Source organism: Thamnophis sirtalis, unplaced genomic scaffold, assembly GCF_051295495.1.
Source record: "Thamnophis sirtalis isolate CommonGarterSnake01/CBP01778 unplaced genomic scaffold, rThaSir2_p1.2 scaffold_13, whole genome shotgun sequence".
In the NCBI taxonomy this organism is placed as follows: domain Eukaryota; kingdom Metazoa; phylum Chordata; class Lepidosauria; order Squamata; family Natricidae; genus Thamnophis; species Thamnophis sirtalis.
This window is the reverse complement of record NW_028261393.1, coordinates 27,778,843-27,797,560: the sequence shown is the minus strand read 5'-3', so window position 1 is coordinate 27,797,560 and position 18,718 is coordinate 27,778,843. Positions and strand designations below refer to the sequence as shown.

The 18,718-nt window shown below is 48.2% G+C and overlaps 1 protein-coding gene across 1 annotated transcript in view; it reads left to right on the top strand.

The window, feature by feature from the left end:
* The window catches only part of HDAC1 (histone deacetylase 1), a 32,549-nt gene extending 14,324 nt beyond the window's left edge, over positions 1-18,225 (top strand). Inside the window, exons 6-14 of the mRNA XM_087728126.1 lie at positions 1,886-2,027; positions 4,539-4,631; positions 5,105-5,213; positions 5,537-5,677; positions 6,459-6,567; positions 6,651-6,781; positions 15,844-15,996; positions 17,183-17,231; positions 17,550-18,225. Coding sequence (XP_087584252.1) covers positions 1,886-2,027; positions 4,539-4,631; positions 5,105-5,213; positions 5,537-5,677; positions 6,459-6,567; positions 6,651-6,781; positions 15,844-15,996; positions 17,183-17,231; positions 17,550-17,577 — 955 coding nt within the window. The 3' untranslated portion in view covers positions 17,578-18,225. The remainder of the gene's footprint in view (positions 1-1,885; positions 2,028-4,538; positions 4,632-5,104; positions 5,214-5,536; positions 5,678-6,458; positions 6,568-6,650; positions 6,782-15,843; positions 15,997-17,182; positions 17,232-17,549) is intronic.
* The last annotated feature ends 493 nt before the right edge of the window (positions 18,226-18,718 follow it).

Below are 18,718 nucleotides of genomic sequence, written 5' to 3'. Positions count from 1 at the left end.
GATGCATTTTTGCAGTCATTTTGATGACCAAAAGGGAGACTCCCAATTGTGTTTCAGGAATGCATCCTTTTAAAAGGGTCCACCCTGACCCCCCCCCCCCCAAAACAGCCTGGGTGCAGAATGTGGAACCGAAATCCTTGGCAGCTCCTCAGCTTCCCTAAGAGGTGGATTGATGACAGTAATTATTTCTGGAAATGAAGGAAGAGGAGAAATCTCCCCATATAGGATTCAAATATTCAGCACCCTGGCTGTGCACCGTATTTTTCGGAGTATAAGACACTCTGAAGTATAAGACTCCTCTAGCTTTTGGGGAGGAAAACAATGGAAAATAAATCTGTCTCTGTCTCCCAGCAATTTTCCTCTTTACAGCAAACAGCAAACAGTACAGACGATATACACTGTTTGTGGTGTTACATTTCAGACTATACTTGTACAGATGCTGTTAAAATTGATGTGCCTTTCTGGAAGTATACGTTATTCTCTGCTATTTAAAAGAAAATACAATAGCACTTCAGACCAAACATTTATTTTAAAAATCTTCATTTTGTTAAGTTGTCTGGAACAATAATAAAGAAGTCTTTAAAAAATAAGTCTAGTTATTCGAACTTTCTATAGGCATTTATAGTTATTGACTTACCTCCTTGCAGCAAACAGCCTGTTTCACTTTCAGTTTAAGCACTGGCCTCCCGATGATCAGCTGTCTCAGGCTGCAGGGATTGCCATAGCCCAGCAATGGCGAACCTTTTTTGGCTCGCGTGCCATAAGGGGGGGGGAGCGCAGGGGGGTTGTGTGCGGGCGTGCCGCACCCATAATGCAATGTGCGACTCCCCCAGTGCGCATGCGTGAAATACAGACGTAACAAAAACCCCCCCCCATTTTTTGCATCCTTTTTTCGCCCTCCCCAGGCTCCAGAAGCTTTATAGGAGCCTAGGGAGGGTGAAAAAAGCCCCCTCCAGAGTAGTCAAAATGACCCTCCCAGCAAAGCGGAAGTGACTTCTGGTTTGCTCGGAGGGTCGTTTTGAGCTCTCCGAAGGCTTCAGGGACCTTCAGGAGGCTTCCATGAAGCCTCTGGAGGGCAAAAAAAGACCCTATGAGCAAACCGGAAGTCCATTCCCGAACTTCCGGTTTGCGCTTAGGGCTGGGTTTTTTTGCGCTCTGGAGGCTTCAGGGAAGCTCCTGAAGCCTCCGGAGGGCCTTGAGGGGGGGGAAGGCTCTTTTTGCCCTCCCCAGTGTCCTATAAAGCCTCTGGAGCCTGGGGAGGGTGAAAAATGGCTTTAAAAAGGGTGAACTCAGCTGGCCAGTGTGCGCATATGCTCTGGCCAGCCGACAGGGCAGCGCCTCGCGTGCCCTGACAAATGGCTCCACGTCCCATCTGTGGCATGTGTGCCATAGGTTCGCCATCCTGGCCATAGCCTGTAGCTGCCCCCGCAAGCCCCATTTTTCCGTTTGCTGCAAGGAGGTAAATTGCTGGGAGGCAGAGGCCAAAGGGTGGGGGCTGGTGGGTGGGCGGGGCTACATTCAGTGTTTAAGACTTCACCTAACAACAGAGGAAAGGAATAAGGGAGGAAAAAGGTATGTCTTATAATCTGAAAAATACGGTAATTTTCAGCAGTTAAGGGTGCCCTTACATCTCTGGCAGCTGTTTCCACCTTTTCTGCTCCTCAGTATTATCTCGGGATGACTGTTTGAAACCTCACCAGGCTGTCGATCACACAAGCTTCCTTTCTTCTCAACAAAGCCTAGTGTGGCTTTGGGGACTGAATTTTAAAACTTGATAATTTTGAGTTTACTTTTGCGGGGGTGGGCAGAGGGGGGGGATGTCTAGATTCCTCATGGCTGGAATTTGTTTTTGAGGTGCCAGCGTGACATCCCTTTGCAACTTTAGGTACCACCAGAGAGTCCTGTATGTTGACATCGACATCCACCATGGGGATGGTGTGGAGGAAGCCTTCTACACCACAGACCGTGTCATGACAGCCTCCTTCCATAAGTATGGGGAATATTTCCCAGGAACCGGGGATCTGCGGGTGAGAATGGGAACTTGAGATGCATCTTCCTGGGCATCCAGTCCCTCTTTCTTCTTTTTGGTTGGCTCGAACACTTTCCAGGCCCTGTTAGCAACAGAGCTTTGCCTGACCTTCTCTCCTTCTAAAACAAGATGATTCATGTTCTCTGGGTCAGAGGTACTACTAACACATCTGTTCCCAAATTGAAAAGTTTTAATGCAACAGAAATTATGTCACAATGTTAGTGAATGGAAGAAAGAGAGTAATCTCATTAGTTTTATTGACTGTAGGTTGTTATCTGTATTGACAGATGATAACATCCGGCTGATGTTGTTTCAGCTCAAAAGCTAGGTCAATTAGAACCTGGAATCCCAGATCTGTGCTCTAGATTGAAAGACTTCCCAGAAATTTTCCAAAAATTACATGAGCATCTCCATTAATCCTTAGGAGTCGACTTTGACTTGAAAAAGGCAAGAGTTTGATTAAAGAACTTGTCTCTCTGACTTCCTTCTCAGAGTCAAGCCTTTTGCCTACTAAGGAGAGGCAGGGCATGGCCTTTGGCCTAGAAAAGGCCTGTTCGTGCCTCCAGGAGCATGCAAAATGTTTTTAGTTTAAAATTTGTTTATGGCTGCCCTTCCCAGCCAAGTGACTCGGGGAAGATTACAATAAAACAATAAACCCCTGAACGGAAATACGGCCCTGTTGAGTTTGAAACAGATCAGACATTTCTGGGAGAGTTGAGATGCCGTTTGGAGCTTGAAACAATTCAAATATGAAATTTTCTTAAAACACTGTTCCATTCCTCTTCCTGTGTATTTATTAATAAAGGTGTGCTCTGATCCGGGTCTCCCTTAGGGATAGTCGGACACCTTAACCCAGTGTTTCTCAAACTTGACAATTTTAAGATGCATGGATTTCAACTCCCAGAATTCCTCAACCAGTATGTTGTGTTAAAGCTCACACATGTCAGCCTTGGCTGGGGAATTCTGGGAGTTAAAGTCTATGCACCTTAAAGTTGCTAAGGTTGAAGAAATATTGCCTTAACCATTACATCAAACAGACTCTCCTTTCCATGAAAAACTAAATTACCTGAGAAATACATTATTTTGCCTTAAGAAACAGAGGGAACCCTGCAAGCATAATGTTAATCGTAGAATACTCATCTCTTTCAAGATCTCTCCTCCTCCCTCCAGAAAATAGCTTGCTCTTACACAGAGGTGGGTTCCTACCGGTTCGGTCGAGTAGGTAGTAACTCGGCCAGACACATGACCGCACCGGTTCTATCCTGGTGCTGCCATCTTTATTTTCTGTTCTGCACATGCACAGAACAATCTTCATTGAAAAAATGCATTTCCCCCCTTTTTTTAATGGTGTGTGTATGCCACTCCCAGAGATGGGCCATTTTCACAAAAGCAGATGAGTTTTTGCTTTATCCCAGCTCCAGAAGCACTCTGCAGGCTTCAGCTGGGCTGGGGGAAGAGAAAAATGCTCTAGTTTATGTGAAAAACGGGCCGTTTTCTGCCCATTTTTCACAAAAACGGGGCAGTTTTTGCCTTCCCCCAGCCCTGCTGAAGCCTTCAGAGTGTTCCTGGGGGCCAGGGAGGACAAAAACTTTTTTTCTTACTGGGTAGTTTGTAGGCGCTACCTTAGCTCTGGCGAGGCTAGAGGCCCCTCCCACTCCCCCCAGTCAAAACTTTTCACCACTGGTTCGGTGGCTGTGGCTTGGTGATGGGGGTTATGTAACTGAGTGTGCATGAGTGATGTCAAGTTGGCCACGCCCACTGAGTCACACACACACAAAATCTAGCCACGCCCACCGAATGGGTAGTAAAAAAATTTGAAACCCGCCCCCTGCTCTTACAGCAACAGAAAATGACTAGATGGGGAACATTTGGGCAGCATTTGGCAAAATCTTAGCCGTTGGGGAAGAAGAGATGAGTAAGGAAGGGCAAATGTTGCTTCCTCACTCATCTTCTGGGATCGGATGAGCCGGTTGGCATACGTGTTGAATCTGGCTTATTTCAGGTTATTGATTCAGCACCAGCTCACCCCCCACAGTCCTCTTCTGGGCTGAGCTCTCCTGGGCAGGACAATGACTCTGCTGTTTTGGGGAGGTGTCATTGGGAAAGCCTTGGCTCTAAAGTCCCAAAAGGCAACTGGACTTTCTGCTTTTTCTTTGAAGACATTTTGCTTCTCATCCAAAAAGCTTCTTCAGAGCTGAAGTTAATCTTGGATGAGAAGCAAAATGTCTTCAACACCCCCCCACCCCCCGAAAAAGTCCAGATGCCTTTTGAAAAAGCACTTTTGGGACAACCATGACCCTGGAAGACTGAGAATCTCCATAGACTAAGGGAGCCCAGAAAGCTTGTGGACAACCCCTTTCGAGTGTTCTGGGTGACGTGATGAGGGTGTGCCATTGTTGGGCTGCAGGGCCTCTTGTGAGCATTAAGAGTACCAGCAGTCTCTGTCTTGGGCATCCTCTGAAGGCGGCCCCAGCTGGTATTTCAGATGACATCTTTTCTTCTCCCTAAGGATATTGGTGCGGGTAAAGGAAAATATTATGCTGTCAACTATCCTCTCCGGGATGGGATCGATGATGAGTCTTATGAAGCCATTTTCAAGCCGGTAAATGTCTTAGTCCTTGAATGCTTCTAGTTCGTTTTGCAGATGCTGCAGTTGCCTCGCTAAGCTTTTCAGGCTTGCAGATTGTGGAGGAAGTTGTAACTTCTAGCCATGGCAACCAGATGCTCTCTGATCTCCTCTCCAAGCTAGAGGAGCAGGGACGGGGTGGGAGAACCCCGAGCTTTCCGGGTTGAAGGAGCAAGTTTCAGAGTGCCCGTTCAGCACCGACAAGCCCGTGGTCTCCTTCAGGTCCTGTTGGTGGGAGGAGATGGGAGGCTTGTCCCTGGTCTGCATGGAAGCATAACGTGAGATTGGAGCTCTGGATGACTTCCATGGGGGAATGGGCTTTGTTGAAGCTATTGGGCTGGCTTTTCCATCTCTGCCAGAGGTTGTGCTGAAAGGAAGGAGGTCCTAATGGTGACCATTCAGGTTCTGGTCATTATTACCATGCTCAGGTATTTTCTTTTACTGGCTAGGTGATGTCTAAAGTGATGGAGACCTTCCAGCCGAGTGCCGTTGCCCTGCAGTGTGGCTCAGATTCCTTATCAGGGGACAGGTTGGGTTGTTTTAATCTGACCATTAAAGGTAAGAGAGGTTTCTTGGAAGGGGGCAAGTAGTGACTTATTCAGGGTGTCCTCAGGATGCTTTGCTGGTCAAAATCAAAACCGTGTGTCCTGTGAGGGGCCTCTCAATGTTTTGCGGGAGTACAGGAGCATCTTTGAAGGTTGGATATTTGTGTCTTATGGCATAGTGAGAATTAAGGGTCCTCTTTAAGACAAAGTGCTCTGAAATGCCTCTTATCGTGGTTTCGTGGCTCACTTGGGTTGTTTTGCTCCATCATCATTTTGCTGATTGGTTGCTCAAATTGGAACTCACTTCCAGCAGGCTGATGCTCTTCCTTCCCCCAGGTCATGCCAAGTGTGTGGAGTTCATCAAAAGCTTTAATTTGCCCATGCTGATGCTGGGAGGCGGTGGCTACACAATCCGTAATGTGGCACGGTGTTGGACGTACGAGACGGCTGTGGCGTTGAACACCGAGATCCCGAATGGTAAGGAGGACCCTTGTTTAGCTCACCTGGGGAGGGGGGCATAGACAAGTCCTCAGGGAATCCCATCAGGGCAGCAGCTGCTGAGCTGCTTGAGAATTACAGAGTCAAGCATCAGAAAACCAGCCAGCGCTGGGACTTGGGGTGAGTCTCTGGTAAAGATCAGAGTTACACTTAGAAGGTGAGTTTAAGGCTTTCCCTGCCTCAATATTTGTGGTGGAATCTGGCAGTGCTGAGTTGCAGGAGGAGAGGGGTCTTTCACAAGGAGCTCAGAGACAAATCAGCCTTGAATCCTTGGTATGCAGAAAGAGACCCTGGAAGGATCCTCCCTAAAACAGCAGGATTTATCTGATAATTCTGCAGAGTTGTGTGTTTTGCTCTGGCAAGATTCCTATCTATGGGTGAACAGCAACAAAGAAACCGTTCTGAGCAATTCATTCTGTCGTTTTTTTGGTTCCTTGTGCCTGAGTCTTGATGCCATGGGGACTCTGATGCTACTTGATAAAGGCGTAGTAATTGTCAGTGGACATTGTTTTAGGTTCATTTGTTAATTTTACAAAGTGCATTTTGTGTAATCTCCAGTTTTCTGGCAGCATCTGCCTTCTGCTTTGATTGGGCTGGGAAGGTGTCCCAGTCCCCCAAAAAGCTTTGATGACCCCGTGATTATTTGAATTTTGAACTTTCTTCAGCACCATTTGGAGGCCGTGGCTTTCCTGTGTGTTCCTTTGAATTGCCTTGATGCAGGTTTAACACCCTAACCTCCATGCTTTGAATGCTTCCACAGAGCTTCCTTACAATGATTACTTTGAATACTTTGGCCCGGATTTCAAACTCCACATCAGCCCTTCCAACATGACCAACCAAAACACCAATGAATACCTGGAAAAGATAAAGTAAGTCCGTGCATTTATTTTTGGGGTGGGGGATAGATTTCTGCTGAGGGGCTTCTGCTTGACTTCTGATTCCTCGGTTGCAGGCAGCGTCTCTTTGAGAACCTGAGGATGCTCCCCCATGCTCCCGGGGTGCAGATGCAGCCAATTCCGGAGGATGCTGTGCCGGAAGAGAGTGGTGAGGAAGAGGAGGAAGATCCTGACAAACGGATTTCCAGTGAGTATCAAGCCCAGAGGGGCCCTTTCTTTCAGCTGAGGGCTTTTAGAAAGATGCCTCTCAAATAAGTCCTGAATATGGCTTACTCTTTTCCTTCCATCATCTTCCTCTGCTCCATCTGTATTTGAATGTACCGTATTTTTCGGAGTATAAGACGCACCTCCCCCCCCTAGAAAATGTGAAAATCTGGGTGTGTCTTATACACTGGCGCATGTGCGGGACTCGGATGGCTGCCTGGCTTCTCGCTCTATAGAAGCCAGTGCCAAATATAGAAGATCTTGAGAGCCTCCGGAGCCCTTTTACATTTCTAACAAACCTTCCCGGTGGAGCTTGGTCCCAAGAATCACGTAAGGCTCGACTGTCATCCGGTAGCTATCCGTGGCTGTCTCCCGAACAGGGGAACTGCGGCGGCCTGGAACGGCGATTGCGGTGTGAGGGGGAAGATGGCGGCGCCACGCTGCTGAACTGCAGCGACTGCAAATCTTTCGGCGTCCCTCCCCCCTTGCCTGCTTAACTGACTGACTGATCCGAACGGCGCGGTGAGCCTGGGGACTCAATTTCAGCTGTGAAGAAGGTGGGGGCATCGCAAACTTTGAGATTGTGGAGCGGCGGATCGGACGGCTGGCTGTGCCTGCCGCCGCCGTAGCTGCCCCAGACGCCTCCTCCCCCTCCCCTGTTCTATTCTGCTTGCCTCGTGCCTGCTGTCCTGCGGTCCTCTGGGGAAAAGATCTGGCCGTTCGTCTGACTGGTGTGGTTGCTCAGATGAAGAGGAAGAACGACGCTCTGAATTCCGTGTTCCAGCCGAGGAAGCGAGAGGCCTGGATGCCTCCCATTTTTTTCCAACTTCTGGCCTCCGTGTCATCATAGCCACCTCCAGACATTACTCCTTGTCTCCCTCCCCAGCCATCAGGAAGCCTTTACCATCTCCCTAGCCGCTTTGACTCTTCTCTACCTGGCCTGTGTCCGATGTTCCTGCCTGTAACATCTGCTCTCCCCCCCCCCCCCCGCCCGTCTGCCGCCTGCCATTGCTCTGGTTAGTTAGATAGGTTTAGATAAGAGATTGATATAGTTAGTTATAGGCATAGGTATAGTTAGATAGTTAGATATAGTTTAGAAATAGTTACGAGGGCAACGGCTGGTTGCACCCGGGGGTGCGGGAGGGACTGAATGGCAGGGATTAGGGCTAGGGTCAGGGCTTGAGATGGAGTTAGGGCTGGGCTATAGCCGGGTTAATGTAGGATTAGTAGTAGATTAGGCTGGTGTTGGGCTAAGATTGGGTGGGGTTAGGGTGTAGGTTAGTGTTAGATTAGTTTAGATTAGTGATTAGGTTTAGGAGTAGGGTTGGGGGTGGGTTGGGATTAGGAGCGATAGAGGATGGCGGCTGCAAGGGCGAGGACTTGGTTTCGGAAAGATCAGCGCTCTCTCCCCCACCGCCTAGAGCGGCTCAGGCCAGTTTCAGACTTTGGCCCCCCAGACTTAATATCAGGAAAGAAACTTTTGTGCATGCGGTGCGCTGACCTTCTTTTGGACTCTAAGAGGGGTGAGACTGACCGGTTGCTACTTGTGAACATCAGACTTTCATGCCTTACCCTTTCCCATGTACGGCTACCCTGTACACTATCGAATTTTGGTCTGGTAGCCGTGGACGTCTCTCCGGGACATAGAGAAGAGAGAGGAGCAGAGCAGTTCTCTCTCCACTTTTACATCATTGTTTGATAGCTCACTATCGCAGTGCTCCGTGCATTTTAACGTATGGTGAGTGCTTGAGGTGTGACTGTGATGTATGTATGTACCCACTTTTATCATATAGCTGTATTTGTGTTTTTTAAATTGTCGTGGGGGAGTGTTTGTTTGGATGAGTGAATATGTTTGAGAAGGCTGGGACTACAACCGGGTACCTCCTACACTGAGTGCTTTGCAGAAGTGTTAGGGGGGCCCGGTTTTAACCCCCAGCCTTAGAATGTATGGTTCGAAGGGCTTGCCAGGGGTGTCGATAGCCCTGGGGGAGGGTGGGGGGCCTATGGACACGGGAGTGGGCTGGAGCATTACGGTCTTAACTGGGAGGGGCAGATATGGCGGGGACTTTAGGGCAAGCCATTACCGGGGAAGGAGGGTTCGCTATGTTACAGAGATCCCTCCTTCCGGCCCTATTAGTCCCACTCCAAGGCCAGATGGCGCGAGTAGTCAGGGCCCTGGTCTCAGGCTGCTGTTGCTAAATGCCAGGTCTGTGGTTCACAAGGCTCCCCTCGTCCGGGACTTAATTTTAGACGAGGGGGCAGACCTGGCATGTATTACTGAAACCTGACTGGGCCTGGAGGGAGGAGTCCCCCTCACCGAGATGTGCCCAGAGGGTTTTCAGGTGCTTCACCAGCCGCGACCCCAGAGAAGGGGTGGGGGAGTGGCCGTGGTTATCCGAGAGTCTTTAGTTCCTCGTAGGATCCCTGCTCCGGAGCTTGTCGGGTGTGAGTCCTTGCTGGTGAGGTTGGACCCTGGGGGTCAAGTGGGCTTGCTGCTAACGTAGCTGCCTCCCAACAGCGTTGCAGCAGCTCTCCCCTAGCTCCTCGAGTCAGTAGCCGAGCTGGCAGCTGAGTTCCCCAGGCTTATGGTCCTGGGGGATTTCAACTTGCCTTCGCTTGGCGAGCACTCTGATGGGGCGCAGGAGTTCATGGCTTCCATGACAGCCATGGGCTTGACCCAATAATTCGGGATCCGACTCACTTGGGTCACACACTTGACCTCGTATTCCTCTTGGAGCAGTAGAGTTGCGATCTTGGTCTGAGGGGTATTGAGATCTTGCCCCTGTCGTGGTCGGACCACTGCCTACTGAAGCTTGACTTTCGGAGGCCGATCCCCCACTGTAGGGAGGAGGAACCGATTAGGTGGTTCCACCCCAGGCGCCTTATGGACCCTATGGGCTTTCAGACGGCGCTTGGCGTTATACCTGATACTCTCGCCCGCGATTTGGTTGGGACTCTGGTCGCTGCTTGGAACTCGGCGGCGGCAGGGGCCCTTAACCGGATTGCGCCTTTACGGCCGATCCGAGGCAGTGGATCCAGGAGGGCTCTTTAGTTTACTGAGGAACTCCGGGAGATGAAGCACCAAAAGAGACGCCTAGAGCGCCGCTGGAGATCCAGTAAGTCCGAGTCAGACCGAGCACTATTAAAATCCTGCATCAGAGCCTACCTCCGGGCAATTCGGAGGTCAAAAAGAACTTACATTGCCGCTCTGATAGCTTCCGCTGAGTCACGCCCAGCCGCTTTGTTTAGGATAGCCCGTTCCCTCCTTAAAGGGAGGGATTCGGGCACTCCTTTACAAGGTAAGGCTGAGGAGTTCGTCCAATTTCTCGCGGATAAAGTGGCTCGGCTTCGGGCAAACCTGGACTCCAATTGCGCAGAGCCAGCCGAGGTACCGGGGGAGGGTCTTGACCGACATCGTTGGATTGATTTCCAGTCTGTTACTCCTTAGGAAGTGGACAAGGCCATCGGAGCAGTGAGTGCCTCCACATGTGTACTGGACCCGTGTCCCTCCTGGCTGGTCGCGAACAGCAGTGAGGTGACACGGGGCTGGATCCAGGCGATAGTGACTGCGCCTCTCCGGGAAGGGTCCTTTCCCCCCCCTTTAAAGGAGGCGGTGGTGAGACCCTTACTGAAGAGACCGTCCTTGGATCCAGCCGTTTTAAATAATTACCATCCAGTCTCCAACCTCCCCTTTGTTGGGAAGGTTGTTGAGAAAGTGGTAGCCTCTCAGCTCCGGCGGTCCTTGGAAGAAGCCGATTATCTAGACGCCTTCCAATCTGGTTTCAGGCCTGGCTACAGCACGGAAACTGCTTTGGTCGCATTGATCAATGATCTCTGGAGAGCCAGAGACGGGGGCCAGGCCTCCTTTCTGGTGCTCCTGGACCTCTCAGCGGCCTTCGATACCATCGACCATGATATCCTTCTGCTGCAGTTGCGAGAGGTGGGGGTGGGAGGCACCGTTTTTCGGTGGTTCTCCTACCTCTCGGGCAGGTCGCAGTCGGTGTTGGTTGGAGGACAGAGGTCGACCCCTAGGCCCCTTAACTATGGGGTGCCGCAGGGGTCGGTCCTGTCCCCCCTCCTGTTTAACATTTACATGAAGCCGCTGGGAGAGATCATCCGACGGCACGGGATAAAATACCACCAGTATGTGGACGATACTCAATTGTATCTGTCCGCCCCGTGCCAGCTCAGTGAAGCAGTTGATGTGATGTGTCAGTGCCTGGAGGATGTGAGGGTCTGGATGGGGGTTAACAAGCTGGCTCTCAATCCTGACAAGACCGAGTGGCTTGTGTTTTTTCCTCCCACAAATTGTTAATGTATTCCATCTCTCAGGCTGGGGGGTGAAATTATACGCCCCTCAGACAGGGTTCGCAATTTGGGAGTCCTCCTGGACCCACAGCTGACCTTAGATCACCATTTGTCAGCTGTGACCAGGGGGGCATTTGCCCAGGTTCGCCTGATGCACCAATTGCGTCCCTACCTGAACCTGGAGGATCTTACAACAGTCACTCATGCCCTTGTGACCTCAAGACTGGACTACTGCAATGCGCTCTACATGGGGCAGCCCTTGAAGAGTGTTTGGAGACTTCAGCTGGTCCAGAATGCAGCCGCGCGGGCGATTGTGGATGCGCCACGGTACACCCACGTTACATCTATCCTCTGCGAGCTGCACTGGTTGCCTATTGGTCTCCAGATACGCTTCAAGGTGCTAGTTATTACTTATAAAGCCCTACATGGTATTGGACCTGGGTACTTGAGAGACCGCCTCCTGCCAATTACCTCCCATAGACCCATTAGATCCCACAGATTAGGCCTCCTCCGAATTCCATCTGCCAGCCAATGCCGGCTGTTGACCACCCGGAGGAGGACCTTCTCTGTGGCTGCTCCGGCCCTTTGGAACGAGCTCCCCGTGGAGATTCGGACCCTCGCCACCCTTCAGGCCTTCCGGACAGCCATTAAGGCCTGGCTGTCCCAGCAAGCCTGGGGTTGAGTCCCCCCCCCCCACTCGAATTTGCTGTGCTTGCTGTGTTTTTTAAATTGTTGTATCACTGTCCTGTTTGTCTTACTTTCTGTATTTGTTTTCCCCTTCCCCTGGTTTTTGTTCAGCCGCCCTGAGTCCCTTTGGGGAATAGAGCGGCTTACAAATCGAATAAATACCAATACCAATACACTGAATACAGCATTTTTGGCCTTCTGAAACTCCACCCTTTTCACAGAAATGGGTGTGCATAGGCTTTGGGAGGCCTGCAAAGTGCTCCTGGGGGCTGGGGAGGGCAAAAAGGAGCACAAAATGGACCGTTATTTGCCTGTTTTTGCCCCCCCCCAGCCCCCAGGAGCACTTTGCAGGCCTCCCAAAGCCTATGTATGCCCTGTTTTTTGAAAAAAACGGGCCCATTTTTGTGAAAAATGGGCTGGTTTTTGCTCATTTTTGCTCCCAGCCCCCAGGAGCACTTTGCAGGCCTCAAACTCTCTGCATCTCCTGTTTTTCACAAAAAATGAGGCGTGCAGAGGGTTTGGGAGTCCTGCAGAGTGCAAAAATGTTTTTTTTAATTTACCTCTTCAAAATCTTTGTGCGTCTTATACTCCAGTGTGTCTTATAGTCCGAAAAATGTGGTATTTCGATCTTGGGGAAAAAGATTTGAAAATTGGACTGTTTTTTTTTACTACCTTCTAGGCCAGGATTTCTCAAGAGTGGCAACTTTAAGAGGTGTGGACTTCAACTCCCAGAATTCCCCACCCAGCAAGTCCATACATCCTAAAGTTGTCACGGTTCAGTTGCCTTTTCCGTTTCCTTTTCCTTTCCTTTCTCCGTTGTCAGCATTCCAGACTTCCAAGCATGCTGAAGGAACTCTCCTCAGATCCTCTTGTACCATTGGGTCTTCATTTATCTTCCACAGCCTGCTTGATCCTCTTCAATTTCAGTTTAAGCAGTTCAATTGGGACAACATGCTGTAGAGGTCTGAACAATATCCTGGTGGCCAAGTCTTTAATCTGACTTTAGGGCTGATTTTTTTGGACTGGATGGCCACATTTAATATGCGTGGTCACCAGATACTGCTGTCTAGCTCACAATCCCTGAGGATCATTCACTCTGTACTGGACTGGTTTCAATCTTCTATAGTATCCCATTGCTACACAGATATCTATTGTGGCATTTCTGGGAATTTCCTCTTGTAGCAGAGATTTACAATAGAAAGTCAATCTTGTTTTCTTTGTCCTTGATTATTCCTGGTGCCCTGTTTCATTATCAGGGCTCAGTATCATCATTTTGCTGGTGATTGGTCATCTTTGATGACTGGAGAGGGCCCACCACAACACAGTGTCTTCTAGTGCTTCATCCCGAATACCCTTCAATGTTCATGTCCCATGCTTCAAATGAATTTGGATAAAATGAAGATTTTAGTTTTGGCCGATTGTTTTTTCTAGTCGTCTATAGTGCTTGTCCAGTATTTGTTTCCAAAGTTCCTTAATTGACCCAGTTTTGTCCACCTTTAGGTTCGATTGATGACCAACTAATTCTGTCTCCATTTCTCACAAGGGTGGCTAAGTTTTATTTGATGAATACTAATAGGACGGGCTGTTTCTGGCGGAGCAGACTGCAGCTTTATTGATTTATGTCTCTCTTGTTTCATGCTTCAGTTATGGTAATCGTCTACTGGCTTGCAGTCCTGATTCCTCCAGAGCGGTGCCATTTGGGACCTTCCACACTTCTTGTGCACTTTCCTGACACTGCCAGGCTCTTCATTGGATCCATACTTGATCCAGAGCCCAGAATCAATTGCAGGGGTGGAGTTTTAGCCCTCTGATTACAGTCTTCAATTCTGCCCCATTTCTCCCACCACTATCCTGTTTGCTCCCTATGTTCCCTTAGCAGTTTTATCTGCTGATCTGGCCCTAGAAGCAGCTTCCTCTTTCCCTCTGCCTTTGTGTTGCCTTAATGGCTTTTCAAAGGGGTTTAAAGACCTTTTTATTTGACTGAGAAGTTACTCTGGAGTTGTTTATCCCACCCTGTTCTTGTTAATGGTGGCAATTTCCAGGCTGGTACCTGTTTTAGTCTAATTTTAGTGGCATCTGTACTCGAGATCCTGTAGGAATTTTGCTTTAAATTGGTATGGGGGTTGTGTTTGCATTTATTTTACCTGTGAATAGTTGCTTTGTTGGATTTGTTATTAGGTAAAGGTAAAGGTTCCCCTCGCACATATGTGCTAGTCGTTCCCGACTCTAGGGGGCGGTGCTCATCTACGTTTCAAAGGCGAAGAGCCAGCACTGTCCAAAGATGTCTCTGTGGTCATGTGGACGGCATGACTAAATGCCAAAGGCGCACAGAACGCTGTTACCTTCCCACCAAAGGTGGTCCCTATTTTTCTACTCACATTTTTATGTGCTTTCAAACTGCTAGGTTGGCAGACGCTGGAACAAGTAACGGGAGCTCACTCCATTACGCGGCACTAGGGATTTGAACTGCCAAACTGCCAAGTTTTCTAATCAATAAGCTCAGGATCTTAGCCACTGAGACACCGCGTCCCTGGATTTGTTGTTAGGGGATTATTTATCCTGGATGGAATTTTTGTGATTACTGAGTTATTTTGAATAGCATTGCACCTTGGGAAAACTGTAACCAATAAAAATAATAACAGTCATTTTTATTTTTGCAATTGGCATTTTAAAATGTTATGCCTTTTAAAATACACAGTCTCTATGGATGGTCAGTATTATTACTGGTGCTGTTATCCTGCTTTTTTATTTTTATCCAGCTGCTATGAACATACCTAACACTTCTTCCTCCTCCTATTTTCCTTACCACAACAGCACTGTAAGGTGGGTTGGGCTGAAAGAGAGGGACTGGCCCAGAGTCACCCAGCCAGCTTTCATGCCCATGGGAACTGTAGGAATCTTCTGGTTTTTAAGCCTTCATTTAGTACACTAAACTGACTCTTAGTTTAGGGTTTGCCGTATTTTTCTAAGTCTCACCGGAGTATAAGACGCACCAAGGTTTTGAAGAGGCAATTTTTTTTTAAAAAAAAGGTAGGTAGAAGGATAGAGAGGGAGAGAAAGAGTAAGTAGGTAGGGAGGGAAAGGTAGGTAGATAAAGGGATAGAGAGAGAAATAGACAGAAATAGAGAGAGAGAAAAATACAGTAAGTAGGTGGGGGGAGAGAGAGAGAAATAGAAAGATAGAGAAATAGAGTAGATAGGTAGGGTGAGAGAGAGTAGGTAGGTTGGTAGGTAGAGGGATAGAGAGAGAGAGAGAGAGAAATAGAGTGAGAGAGAAATACAGTAGATAGGGAGGGAGGGAGAGGGAGAGAAATACAGTAGATAGGGAGAGAGAGAGTAGGTAGGTAGGTAAATGTTTTCAGGTGTATTTATCCATGTGCTGGAGAAGGGAATTGCTGACAATCTGCAGCACCCAAGACTTTGTTCCTGCTGGCACAGCACTTGATCAATGTAATTCTCATCAGTTAAAGAGCTTTCCAAAAGGGGGGAAAAAGTTTTTTCACTCTGCAAACCTCCTCAAAACGGCCCGTTTTTTTCCGAAAATGGGCCCGTTTTGTTTTTTTTTCAAAAAAAAAAGAGGCATGAATAGCCTTGGGGGAGCTTATAGAGTACTGCTGGGGGATGGGGGGGCAAAAAAGGCACATATTTTGCTCATTTCTGCCCTCCCCAGCCCCCCAGGAGCTCTCCGAAAGCGTCCATAAGGGTATGCATGGCCATTTTGGTGAAGGAGTGGGGTGTTGGAGGCAAAAAAATGCTGTATTCAGTGTATAAGACGCATCCAGATTTTCAGCCTCTTTTTTGAAGAAAAAAAGGTGCATCTTATAGTTCAAAAAATATGGTAATTAGGGTTTTTAATCTTAGAGTCCTTGTGTTTGACTCCCATTTTTCCTTGTAGAACACTCAGGTTTTGTCAGCGCACTAATGGATGGACGTCTAAGGATGAGACTTACTTCTTGAAGAAAAAAATAGAATAATTCTAGCCTTCCTCCTCTTGTATGAAACGTAAAGCTGCTAACGTCCTTTTCTGCTTCTCCCCCCCCCCCCCCAACAGTCCGCTCTTCAGACAAGAGAATCGCCTGTGAGGAGGAATTCTCGGACTCGGAGGATGAAGGGGAAGGGGGTCGCAAAAACGTTGCCAATTTCAAGAAGGCCAAACGGCCAAAAACAGAAGAAGAGGAGAAGGAGGAGGAGGAGGAGAAGAAAGGTAGCAGCTATTTATTTGTGGGGTAGCACTTTTCATCCTGCCTGATTGGTAGAATATGCTTATTATGGGGATAAACCCCCCCCCCAAATAATAATGGTAGAGCTTACTTTTCCAGCAAGACCTCTAATCTCCCATCCAGTGAGAACTAGTTCCACTTTGCCCTTGCAGAAATGTCATGCTGAGCTTCAACACGTGTTTTGGCCTCCCGGACTAAAACTGTGTAGTTGTACTATCTGAGTAGGTGCAGATTGTTTGTTTTTAAGCAGTGACAAGTTATCACCTCTGTATTTGGACTTTTGGCTTGTATCCTACTAGGAGTACAAGTAATTTTGATTTTATGACCGTAATGGAGGCTGGCCATTATTTTTGCCAAAATAATACATTTATGAGAAAGCTTGAAGTACAAACCTCATTATGTTTTTTCCCCCTCCAATTTATATTACCATTTGAGGCAGCAGGCCGTATTTACTTGTTAGGTTAGAGTTCTAATGTAATCTTTTCAGTCATCACTGGCTTTCCAGTTACCTTTTGTTACCTCCTGGTGCCCGCATGAATTCCACAACTAAAATTGTTCACTTTCACAAAGAAAAAAATACAGGATCTATTAGCCAAATTGTTATCCTTCTGCCCTCAGTTTCCATAATAGCCTTAGAAAATAATTAGGGAGGGTGGTCAATTTGGGTGTGGTGCAAATCCAAATTGACCATACCTAGGAATGGTATAGAAACGAACAGGAACAAAAACAAACGGAATGGAATAGAATAGAATAGAATCAGAGTTGGAAGGGACCTTGGAGGTTTTCTAGTCCAACCCCCTGCTCAGACAAGAAACCATATACCATTTCAGGCAAATTGAACTACACAGCTGTGAAAACTCCAGCTGAGCTGGAGACGGGTGGTCTCCCTGTGCCTTCTCCCCCCCCCCTCTTTCAAATATGACTGGTACTTTCCCCAAAAGTCAACTGGACCCTCTTGGGTTCACCCCCCCTTTAAAAGAATTCTTTTCTCATCCAAAAAGCTGCCTCAGTTCTTCTTTTTTAGTTCTTCAGTTCAGAACTAAGGAAGCTTCTTGGATGACAAGGGAAATGTTTTCAAAGGACACCCACAGCATGTTAAAAGGTGTGTGTGTGTGTGTGTGTGTGTGTGTCCTATAACAGAGGAACAGGGTTATATGTTCCTTCCTACAGAAGTAAACGAGGAAGAGAAGAGAAAAGAAGAACCCACAGAAGCCAAAAGGTGAGAGACCCTGGAATGCGGGAGGCAGTGTGTCACCTCTGGAAATCTCTTTCTGTAGCTCCCAAACCTGGCTCCTCCTCCTCTAAAGGAAGCCTTTTTCACACCTGCATGAAAGGGCTTCCCTATGGTCATGCTGTCACTCTTCATGCAAAAGGGAAGCTGGAAATTTGGGGAGGCAACTTCTCTGGGGCTGGTTTGGGTTTTGCAAAAGACAAGGACCCATTCCTGGAGGAATGTCTGCTCAGTCTGTTTAGAAACGAGAACCCTAACCCTCATGCTTCCCAAGCTAATATCTTGGGCCCTTTATTTCTCCAACAGCATAAAGGAAGAGGTGAAGTCCACTTAAGAAACATTGGACAGCTGGGGAACACCACAGCTCCCTGGTTCCCTGATTCGGCACTCTGGTTCCCTTGCCACAAGATTTGTATTTTATATGTTTGTGTTGATTATTTCTGTAAATCTTTGGGGGGACTCGGCTGCCCTTCCCTAGGTGAGATGCCAGGACAGTCTGGAACCTGCTTATCCCAGGGGGTGCCGTTTACGAGATTCCTGCTTCTCATGTCCCCCTTGCTTTTGCATTGGGGAAATTTGCGTGCTTCCTTTTGGAAAGCAGCCCCCGAACTTCCCTTTGCTTTGTCCTTGCTTGTGTTTTTAAAGGATGATTCTCTTCTCGGAGAAGGTAATTTTTCAGGGGAAAGCTAGTCATCCATTCTCCTTTTCTTTTGCTGGTTTAATGAGGTATGGATACAGCCATAAAACTCTGGAAGAGTTATTTGGGATGGGATGTGGGGGTGGGGGGGTGGAGCCCAGAATTCCAAGCCATTTTACCCTACCCGTCTATAAGCCTAGGAAAGGTTGATCCCTTTTGAGGAACCATGAATGTAAACCATGGTTTATTTCCCCAACCCCACTGGTTTATTTCCACACTTAGTCCCTCTAGGGCAGTGTTTCTCAACCTTGGTGACTTTTAAGTCCTGATGACTTCAACTCCCAGAATTCGGAGTTGAAGTCCACAGGACTTAAAAGTCGCCAAGGTTGAGAAACACTGCTCTAGGGGTATCAGCTCTGGAGTTGCAGGGGAGGCCTTGGTCTCATCCTGCTTGTAGTAGGAAAGAATCAGGGCTTCTCCCTTTGGAGCCATAGATGTCTCCATTAGCGATGCCATTTGATCCCCAATCCCCCTTTTTAAACTTGTCTTGGGGCTTTTGCTTATGAATGAACACGAGCCACGGGGGGGGGGGGGGCTTAGGACATCCACCCTGTTGCAGGATGGTTCTACAGATGGGCACCTTCCCAAAACAAAGGAACCAGCCCAAGCCTGCTCCCTGTTCCTGAGGCTTGCAGGCGGGCGAGGTTTCTGGGGAAGCAAGGAAGTGGGAGATAGAACAGAATGTCACTGTCTGGGGTTGACCCCAGCAATGCTGCTAATTTTGCCATGTCCCTCTTTCAGGGGTGGAGGGGGGGGAAAGGTGGGGTTTTATTTTTTT